Source organism: Teleopsis dalmanni, chromosome 2 (assembly GCF_002237135.1).
Source record: "Teleopsis dalmanni isolate 2A chromosome 2, ASM223713v2, whole genome shotgun sequence".
Taxonomy (NCBI): Eukaryota; Metazoa; Arthropoda; class Insecta; order Diptera; family Diopsidae; genus Teleopsis; species Teleopsis dalmanni.
This window is the reverse complement of record NC_051847.1, coordinates 181,327,337-181,338,576: the sequence shown is the minus strand read 5'-3', so window position 1 is coordinate 181,338,576 and position 11,240 is coordinate 181,327,337. Positions and strand designations below refer to the sequence as shown.

At 30.5% G+C, this 11,240-nt stretch overlaps 1 protein-coding gene across 1 annotated transcript; it reads right to left on the bottom strand.

Annotated features, from left to right (window-relative positions):
• Positions 1-5,985: 5,985 nt before the first annotated feature.
• On the bottom strand, positions 5,986-8,590 carry LOC119681789 (glutamine--fructose-6-phosphate aminotransferase [isomerizing] 2-like). Its single transcript, XM_038095077.1, has 2 exons — positions 8,222-8,590; positions 5,986-8,163 (listed from the first exon to the last, which is right to left on the bottom strand). Exons 1-2 carry the CDS (start codon positions 8,424-8,426, stop codon positions 6,329-6,331), a joined length of 2,040 nt encoding a protein of 679 aa, XP_037951005.1. The 5' UTR covers positions 8,427-8,590; the 3' UTR covers positions 5,986-6,328.
• Positions 8,591-11,240: the final 2,650 nt, after the last annotated feature.

Here is an 11,240-nt window from a genome sequence, read left to right as displayed (position 1 = left end):
CAGTCCCACTATACATTATAGAACAAATTATTTGTAGTTATATAGTCTTGTAATAATTACAACGTTAATAATATGTTTTAATCCATATGTAATAGTAATATAGCTCAATATCAATTAGTTTAGTCATTGCAGAAGTCCATCGCTGTTGTGAACTATGGTACATGCCAGAAGCGGTGAGCGGCAATTAATCTAGTGTCTCTGTAACTTAGTCCCAACCGATATGATACTAGACTTAGAGATATTTTAATATATGTATGTATGGCATGGTTATTTCTTGTATATAAGGTAGTCACCGAATGTCGTATTCTTAAGGTTGCATGTAGGGTGCTGAAGAATTGAGTTAGGTTGAGGATGTTTGCATTTTATGAATCATTTTAAAGATTTAAACATTTTACCGCAACTGAATTAATTATTTGTAGTTTTCAGTAGAATGGAATGCATGTATTTCACTATTTACGGAAATAATGTGCATTTATAGCAGTAATCATCAAAGCGATAAAATTATTTAAAATTTTAATAAACAAAAAAAATTTTGCAACAAAAAAATTGGAGAGAAAATAAATTTTATATAAGAAATGCATTGCAGAATTACAAAAGACTTTTAAAAAAAAAATTGCTAAAATAAACCAAGCATAAAACTTCGGACGGTAAGTATTCTGGATGTACTCTTCCGCGAAGACCAATTGGCGCTCACGATTACTGTTAAAAGTCATCTATTCGCAAGAATAATGGAATGATAATTTTAATAAATTTTAAATAGAAATTTGAAACCTATAATATAATGGGTTATAATAAATCAATAACAGCTCAACTTTTAAATTTGAAAGAATAAAATAGGGAAACTACCATATGTTCCAGAATACAGAAGATAGGAAAGCCCAAGTAATAAAAATAGAGTGATGGACTTGACAATAGTTTTTTTTATTAATATCTTTATTTTTTAAACAACTGTAATTTAATTGTGAAAATTATTTTTAATAAATTTTAAATAGAAATTTCAAATCCATTTGGTGGAAAAATAAATAAATTTGAAATCATATCAATTTTTTTTAATTTAAAACAATTTTTTCTATAACAAATAATAATAATTAATAGAGTTCAACTTTTTGCACTTATGTTCTATATAAATGCATTATATACACACATATATGTAATAATAATTCATCGATTACGATTAGAGTGCAGCTTGCAAGATTATCGTTATCTTATCAGAAACGAAATTACTTATTTATTTTTTTTTGTTGAAAAGATCCAGCATCTCAAATTATGAATGAAATTATTTTATTTTAAAAAATATATTCAATACTTTAAGATTATTATTTGCAATCATTATTTGTTAGAGTGTTCTTTAACATGAGGGAATATATTATTTATATAATACAATGATCAACTATCACTGAGGTTTTTTTTGAGTTTCTTCTAAGAAAATGTATTGTATGGACAATTCTTACAATTCATATTCTAAAGAGAGAGAATATTAATAACAAAATTTTATAAGATTTCTAATAATAAAAAAGTCGATAGTACCCTGGAGACAAAGCAAGCCAGAGAGTGTAAAGTTACAACACGTTGCTGTAGTCTTCGTAGTTCCAATGCTGTTGGAGAAAGCTGATTCATTTTCCCTGTAAGCAGTGAAATTTCAACGGAACTAATGAGACACTTCGTTGTTAGAGAAAAGTGAACTGCTTATACCGTCTACTCAAGAAGTATCCGGATTTTGTTGTTTATTAACTACTTCTTAAGTAATAGACTTTTCTCACAAAATTTTGTTTTTGTTATGTTGCTACACCTTTTCTTGACATATGGTACAAATTTGAGCCCCATCTGTCAATTAGTTTGTTTACAGCAGCTGTTAATGTAAGACTACCTAAAGTGCATTTAGCGATTTTTACTATGGAAAATTCTTGTTGTACGCGATTTTTTGATCAAACACGGCACCACTGTCGTCGCTCAGGCACCATATTCGCCAGATCTGGATCCGTGCGACTTTTTGCTGTTCCCGAAACTTAAATTGCCACTTCGTGGTAAGCGTTTTGTGTCGATTGAATCGGTGAAAGAAAATTCGCCGAAAGCAATACCTGCACGGGCCTACGAAAAGTGTATGGAAAATTGGGTTAAGCGTTGGCATATGTGTATCGCTTCAGAAGGAGCATATTTTGAAGTTTTATTTACAAAATCCGAGTACTTTTTGAGCAGAAGGTAAAACTCTAGTTCAAAGCTTTAAGATAATTTTCTTTTGTTGTGAAAACATATCTGAACTCACATAAAACTTAGAAGATCTCTCAAAACTGTAAGTTGAACATGGTCACATAAAATAAATCCAAATTCATAACTAACTTGCATCATAGGTTGTCAATATTATCAATATGAAATTTCAGATTTAAGTTTAAAATTTGGAATAAATGGACATATATGTATTTCTAGTTTTATAGTTAAATTTTTCTGTTTCTGCAGTTTCTGAACTTTGATGCTATATTTAAATGTCATAATAAACAATTTATGTGCTTTATACTGCATACTTAAATGACTTCGGTTAATGTGTAGATATTAGGGACCTAGTTGATAATTTGTTATGTTTATTGTTATAGCCCGAACAGTTCTTCTGGTATAAAAAGGCCTATTGAGTGTGATGACAGGTGCTTGGTAGTCGTATGAATGGCTCCGGGATGTACAACCAGTCGCTTCTGGCAGATGACTTCGGTGCGTTTGGTTATGTTTGTAGTTTTTCTATAGACAATGACATTAAGAAACATACTAACTAGAACATTGCACTGAAACGTTACAAGAATTTTATATTTTATTTAGTGTCGGTGATCTTAATAGCATAGTATGGCTAACATTATGGAGAACGTGTTCGTTATCCTGTTTAGAAGTGTAATGTTTGCTCAAAATCTGCTATATATATTTCTTTACCACTAATGGGTGTCTTTGTGGGTAAACTTTGTTGTTTTGGTGTAGTTTACTTCGATTCTCAATACTAATGGATGTGCATAAGATTAAAGTAAACGGAAATAAACCTCCCTGGCCGGATTTTATAATAAAAGCCCATATTTTTATCATTTCATATTTAATATATAATAGAGGTAGGTATTCACTCTGCCCTGCAAACACAAGGAATACGAAATGGGCAGATTGCGCGAGCTTGCAATGGACAACAACAAAAAATCCTTTTCCAAAAAAGGGGAAAAAAACAGCTGTTTTGACATGTTCTATGTTTGTTTCTCATGTGATGTAGTATGTTACAAAAACAGCTGTTTCATTTTGTTGTTGCAATTCTACAACAGAGCTGTTCTCGGATTCTTGCATTTTTAGGACGTGTGCGAGTGAGGCTAAGTTGATGCTAAACTAAATGGGAGATTTTTTGGGATTTTTTGCACTGCACACATTTAGTCATTTATCAACACGTATCGACACATCACTACATTATCGGCATAACTCGCACACGTCCCAAATAACGTTTTAAAAATATTTATAGTTTTTAGTTGAAGAATAAATCTTTTTAAAATGCTATTTAAATTTATATTATATTTATATATATATATTACATATATATATATTATATTTTTTATATACATAATAAATATACAATACTTATAATATGCATTCATTTTCCTGGTGAGAACCTTACTAATCATTCTCGTTGCTCTTAAGTGCTGTTCACACTGACAAAACATGTTTATTGATTTTAAAACAAAATTATATTTTCATATTTCTTCTGTTTATTTTATATATAATTAATAAAATTGGTTTGTATATAAAATAGTACAATACAAAAATCAAAGTAATAGTGTAAAATTTACTTTAATATGTCACAAAAGTTTATACAATGACTACCAGTTGAAAACTTAAAATTTCCAATGCAACGTTGTGTTACAAACATTAAATTCACTAATAATGATAATCGATCACAATATTTCTTACTGAATTTAATGCTTTTAATTTATAAACTTACTTGAAAGCAACAACAAATGTAGTCATATTATTGTGTATATAAAATGGCACTAATTCCATATTCACATTACCAACTTTTGCTGTCAAAAATTACTAAAATTAAATCTCAAACGTTAACCTTTCAGATTATTTCGACTTATCATTTTGTCAGTTGCTGCTTCTGTTATTTTTTTTTATTTACATTTTGAGTCTGTTTATATATTTTTGTTAACACCTTTGATATATTTGGTTACTTTATATACAAATTCTCGACGAAATTGAAAACGGTATACCTTTTTAAGATTTTTATACCAAAAATTTATTAATAATACATTATTTTCAAAGTTATATTCCAGAAAAGGTATTTAAAGAAGGTAACTTTCAATAAAAGTCGAACTGTTCAACTATTGACTCTTTTTCAGAGAGAAATTATTTATCTAATTTAAGGACGTGTGCGAGTTAGGCTAAGTTGATGCTAAACCAAATGGGAGATTTTTTGGGATTTTTTGCACTGCACACATTTTGCCATTTATCAACACGTATCGACACATCAATACATTATCGACAGAACTTAGAATTTCCCTCATTTAGAACGCAACTTAGCCTAACTCGCACACGACCTAACTAACTAATTTCGTGTTCGAACCCACCAATTTTAGTGGTTGACCTGCAGCATCAAAATTCATAATATAAAAATTATATGACGGAACATTTTTTATTAAACAACAATTTTAGGTCGTGTGCGAGTTAGGCTAAGTTGCGTTCTAAATGAGGGAAATTCTAATGTGCCGATAATGTAGTGATGTGTCGATACATGTTGATAAATGGCTAAATGTGTGCAGTGCAAAAAATCCCAAAAAATGTCCCATTTGGTTTAGCATCAATTTAGCCTAACTCGCACACGCCCTTAATTAAACTTCTACAGAATTTTATTTCGTTAAAGCGCAAAAAATGTGTTTCTTCGGCGTGGCAACTCTTAAGTGGTGAATAAAACAAAATAGTTGGAAAACAAATCAATCGCGGTAGTATATAAGGTGTGTTTCCGTATTATTCATGTTTAAATGTAGTAACGTTAAAATTAAAAATATAATATTTTTCTCTGAAAATAAGTAGTTTGTGCACAAGTACGGAAACCCTTTCAAGAAAAAAACTATTCCTTTAGTTTTTATTACAATAGACCATTCAATTATATAAAGAGAGAATATAATTTTTATATTTATTTATTAATAAAATAAAAAAATTAAAATAAATATTTTTTTATATTATGTAAATTTAGTTTTTTTATTTAATTTTGATCTTAATAAACATGCAATGTTTTATCTACATCATGAGTATAACCGCTCTAGTATGTTTGAAGAGGATTATAAATTATTAGGAGTTTTTCAATTTTTTTAAATGAAAAAATTTAATAAATGTCAAATCTCTTCCGTAAATTATATTTACTAATTATTTTTTAGGTATGAAAACACAATTTTCTTTTTTAAAAAACAATTTTACTACTAGTAAGTATGTGGACAAACCTATTTAAGATTCTTAAGGGCTAATATGATTTATTATTTAAGGAGAATAAGTTTTACTCTAACAGTGTGAAGACTTGACCATTAAAACCTTATTCACACTGCACAAGTTATTTGTATAATTTATATGAACACATAAAGTAGTAGAATATTTATTAAATTTTAATCAGTTATTAAAAAAAATTTACTGCTAAATCCTCATAAACAAATTTTGATATACCGTCTTCATAATAGCGCTATTAGACATGCAATTAAGTTAAATATACAATTGCTCAATGTGATGATTACTTGGTTTTAAGTGGAAGGTCGCAGTGTAACACTTAAACCCACTAAAACCAACTCTTGGAAAAGTAAAATACTATATTCATAAACTGTTGTTAAAATACTTAATACTGTGTTTAGACTTACAATGACTGAACTTTATTAGCACAATTTTGTATGAAAGATTCGATTTAAATGCGATAGTGTAAACATCCACTAAATACGATATTTTTCCACAATCCTTTTTTTGTTTTTAAACAATTTATTTTTTCTTTGGTATATTGGTTTTATACAAATAATTGTAAAATATATATTTTATACAATAATTGCACAGGAATAAACTTAAACATAAGACTTTGATTATAATGGCAAAAATATTTTGTGTGATAAATTGTGTACTTAATAGCGTATAAGAATGGTTAATATAAGATAATATATTGGATAGTTTTAAGAGTCCGCAGTTGTCCTTTATCTTCACCCAGATCATGAAATGTGGTAAAATTGTGTAGAAGCACAAAATAACAATAACTCCAGCCCTCCTACGCTCATTTGAGAGAACAAATAATACTTATTTTGCTGGAATATCGCGTATGGAATAAAATTCAAATGCTTACGTCCACTTACTCCACTGTGACTGATTTAGCCAGGTTACGCGGACAATCGACGTCACAACCACGCAGTACTGCAATATGGTAGGATAGCAATTGCATGGGTATTACAGTTAGAATGCCCTGAAGACAATCGACGGTGCCAGGTATTTCCAAACTGCGAGAGGAGAAGCTTTTTGTTTCATCATCCCCTTCTTGGCATATAATAATCGGTCTGCCTTTACGCGAAGTGACCTGTTGTAGGGCATTCATACATTTGGTATAGACAGGATCTCGTAGTACTATCATAAGCACTGGCATTTCTCGATCGACCAAAGCAAGTGGTCCATGCTTTAGTTCACCAGCAAGTATACCTTCGCTGTGCATGTACGTTAATTCCTTAACTTTGAGTGCACCTTCGAGACAAGTAGCAAAATTATAACCACGACCCATAATCAGTAGCGATTTGTGTTGGTAGAGGTCCTTCGCCAACTCCTGAACTTTGGTGTCAAGTTGTAGAACTTTGCGTATTTGATCTGGTAAATTAAAAAGACCATTGATAATTTCCAAGCGCCGCTGTTGCAGAGAGAGTCTGTCTTCAGACATAACAAGACCAAACATGACCAAAGAAATGAATTGTGAGGTGTATGCTTTGGTTGAAGCCACGCCAATCTCGGGTCCAGCATTTATGTGTACGCCACAGTGAGACTCACGACAAATGCTGCTACCGACTGTGTTGGTTATGCCAACAATCAGCGCGCCACGTTGTTTACAGTAACGCAAAGCCATCAATGTGTCTGCAGTTTCACCTGATTGCGATATAAAGAAACAAACATCATCCCGAAAAATAGGCGTGTTACGATCTAGAAAATCAGAGGCCAGCTCCACAACTACTGGCAATTCTGTAAGCTCCTCTAGCAGCTGACGTGTTGCTATGGCACTGTGATATGAGGTGCCACAGCCAATAAGCATTAGTCGACGGCAACGCCTTATTTCTGGTATATACTCCTTTATGCCACCCAAAACAATATTCTTCGTTTCGAAAAATACGCGTCCACGCATTGTGTTTACAACCGACTCCGGTTGCTCGAAAATTTCTTTTTGCATGAAGTAATCGTAGTTACCCTTCATGATTTGCTGAATTTCCACCTTCAATGTAGTTATTTCTCTAGCGTGTGGTTCATCCAACACCTTATTCAAACGGTGAATACTTAATGCACCATCTTTCACAGCAGCCACATCATCATCTTCCAAATAAATTACGCGATTGGTGTGTTCGATTATGGCCGACGCATCAGAAGCAAAGAAGTATTCCACTTCCTTGTTTTCCAATGGCTGAAACTCGGACGTGCTGTCTGAACGTGAAACTAAAGGCAACGGTTGCAAGGAAGTTCCATGTGGGCGATGTTCTTTAGCGTATAGTATGGGTATGTGATCGGTAGCCAATCTTGTTTTGGTGCGTATACCAACGAGCAGTGGTGAACCTCTTCTTGAAGCCACACATTCGCCAGGAAAGATATTTGATTTAAATGCAATTGCAAAAGCGCCTTCCAACTGCTGTATGGCTTGCTCCACCAACTCGCGAAATGAATAATTTGGATGTTGCAGCCATAAATGATGTACCAGTTTGGCAATTACTTCAGTATCAGTTTCGGATTCAAAAACGTAGCCACGTTTTTCAAGCAATGTTTTCACGTCTTTGTAGTTGGTGATGATGCCATTGTGCACAACCACAAAACTATTGTTTACATCGGAGCGCTGTGGATGAGAGTTCAATTCGCAGGGTACACCATGCGTAGCCCAACGGGTGTGTGCAATACCGACATGTGTTAGTACAGGTTCTTCACTGTAACGTGCGTCTTCAAAATCTGTTAAATAAATACTTTTACTTAATACACAAAAATGGGTGAAATAGTGGAAACTTACTGCTGCCTATTGCATCTTCAAGAACTTTTACTTTTCCACAACGTTTTACCATTATAATATCATTACTGTCGACGGCATCAATAGCAACGCCAGTGGAATCATATCCACGGTATTCCAAACGCTTTAGGCCATTGACCAGCAAATCCAACACTTCCTGCCGTGTTTTTGGCGTTAGGTAATTTAAGTAAGCAAATATTCCACACATTTAGTTATATTAATTTTAATATCTTTTAAGAATTTAATGATTTGGCACCAACTCTATGTATAATATATATAATCGAGCTATTATTTATCGCCAATAATGCCACGTCTGTTCCGTTTTTAAGTCTGAGTAATTGTGTCTGAAGAATTTTATCTACCCCACTAGTCACCTCAGCTGATCATTCAATTAAATGTAAACAAATGCATTGACGATCCACAACGTATAACAGTTGAAATGTATGATAAAACAAAATATTCACAATAGAATTTGAATAGAATCCACAAATACTTAATTATATGACGTGTCGCATTTAGATTGAATATGGAGAGTAAGTACGCACGACATCCCTAAATTCAAATATATGTATATTAATCTTTATAGATTAATTTTTAATTTATATTAATTGCACTAAACAAATTAGTTTATCTTAATATTTTTTTTAATTTTTATATATGACTATCGTACTAGTGCCTTATTTAGGCACATTTAACAAAACAAATTTAGGATTTTTGCTTATAGAAAAATATTAAGACAATTTTTTTTTATTTATATGCTTTATTGTTGATTTAGTTTTTATATATAAATAAATAAATGTAAGTTTTGTGTTTATTGTATTATCGAATTCAGTAGATGTAGTGCTTTTAGATATAACTATTTTCACCAATTAATGCCAGTAACCTATTCACCACTTTCTTAGGAGCATGATATGGTTGTAGTCACATTACGGCCATTGTTGTTGCTTTCTATGCAAAATGAAAATTTGACACTAGCAGCTCACTCATTTTGTATTGAAAACAACAACAATTGTCGTGACGTCACTGAAATTATGGATTTTGTCAAATCGGTTATACTGAGCAACTTTTTGCACTAGCTTTATACTGATATAGCTTAGTTCTCAAGATAATGTATTTTAAAATGGTGAAGTAATTATGTCAAAACTCTTTTACTGTTCACATGACAAATAAAAACTAAACACGAATTTTTTTTTATTTTTTATTTGACTGTAGTCATATGGTACAAGTGCAGAGAACTATCAAACAGTTTTGTGATATTTTACATTATGTTTTACAATTATCAATTTGTCAAATATTTAGTGCTAATGTGATAGTAATTTAAATTATTATTAAATTACTAATTCGGGAGTAGATATGAAGGCTTAATTCTATTAAGTCTCCTCAGCAGGCCAGATGTATTAGACAGATAGCTGTCTCGTTTGAGGGCATGATATATGACACATAAATAAAATCGATGATAAACACACAAATAACACTAACAACTTAATCCAGATCAAAAGTTAGATCAACTTAGGTTATAACGGGGATTAGTTGAATCCACTTAGAGGTTAAAAACCTTTCAGATCAGCAATTCATGACAGCTGACTCCTCCCAAGTGAATGGATTATAAAGAAATTAACTAATCAGAAAACAGGTGTTAGTGCGAAAGAAATGGTCTCAATAAAGGTGATCATATAATATCAGATCGGCAATTAACGACAATTTACTCTTCCCTAGATATTAGTCATGGTCTATTAGATATAATAGACCATTTATTAGAAATAAACTAATCAGTCATGGTCCCAATCAAAGAAGATAAAGAAAAGAAACTGAGAGGAAATTTTGAATAATGGTGCCTCTTTGTGTAATATCGCAAAGAAAATCTCTTTTACTTATTTACCATACCAGAATTGTCAAATATTAAAAACGGTGTGGCTTATAACTTAAATATTTACTACATTTGTGGTTGCATATTAGCATGTAGCCATTTCTTCTAATTAGAAGAAATAGTATAAATTATTGTTCTTGGAAAATCCATTGTATATATTAATACGATTATAATGAGTAAATATAGGCATGATTTTTTATATCAGTTTTACTTCAATTTACATAAAAGTTTTAAATGCGCTATATAAATCAAATATAAATGAAGAATTGGTAAACTAAAATCAATAGTAAATATAAAGTAGCTATTATTGATATATGTAAATATGTATATATAATTAGTCATGTAATTGTTTTAATAAAGTTAAAAAAATTGTATTGTATTTATTAAAATAAAAGTTCTTTTAATCATGTTGCACATATACGTACTATATTTATATATATGCTGAGCATCTAATAGAAAAGTTAATATGTGTTCATACATTTCGAGTATTAGGTTGCATTGTTTTAATATTTTGTTTTAAAAAGATTAATATTAATATAATTTTTTAAAATTCAAAAAAAGTTTGGTATATTGTAATACAATTTTTGCTTGTGCATCAAATTTTTTCAATATAGAAAATCGTAAAAATGTATATACTGTTTACTACTACATATTTTTTGTAGTTTTAAGCAATCCTTTCAGAAAGGTGAAATGTTTTTTGTATATGAAATTCAAGAAATTCTTAACTAGTTGATAACAACATTGTAAAGAATAAGGATAAGTTTTAGAAGAAATATAAAATATATAAGCATTTTCCGCACCACCTTAGAAGTATGCTTGCTGGCGCGTTACCGAGTTTTAGGTGTTCGGTTCCCCAATCCACCAAAATATTTTATTTAACAAATATACAATTTTATGTAAATACAATTTAGAATAACTTAATATATACAAAATAATATTACTATTTTAAAAATATTTAATATTAAACCAAAAATAATAAGGAACTATTAAATTAAAGATAAATTATAAATAAATTTAATAAATTATAAAATTAAAACTAAAATGTTTTATGTTTAAGCAAAAAATCACTTAAAGAATATGAACACTTTTGTGCTGTTTATAAGTGTTGAAAGCATAATTGTTTATATTTAAAATTCGACACTTTATTATCTCGAT

Bases quoted from the DNA above. Each gene is read 5' to 3' on its own strand.
- LOC119681789 (XM_038095077.1), bottom strand. From the start codon at position 8,426: ATGTGTGGAATATTTGCTTACTTAAATTACCTAACGCCAAAAACACGG. The intron at 8,164-8,221 runs GTAAGTTTCCAC...TTTATTTAACAG, and splicing joins TGAAGATGCAATAGGCAGCA to ATTTTGAAGACGCACGTTAC.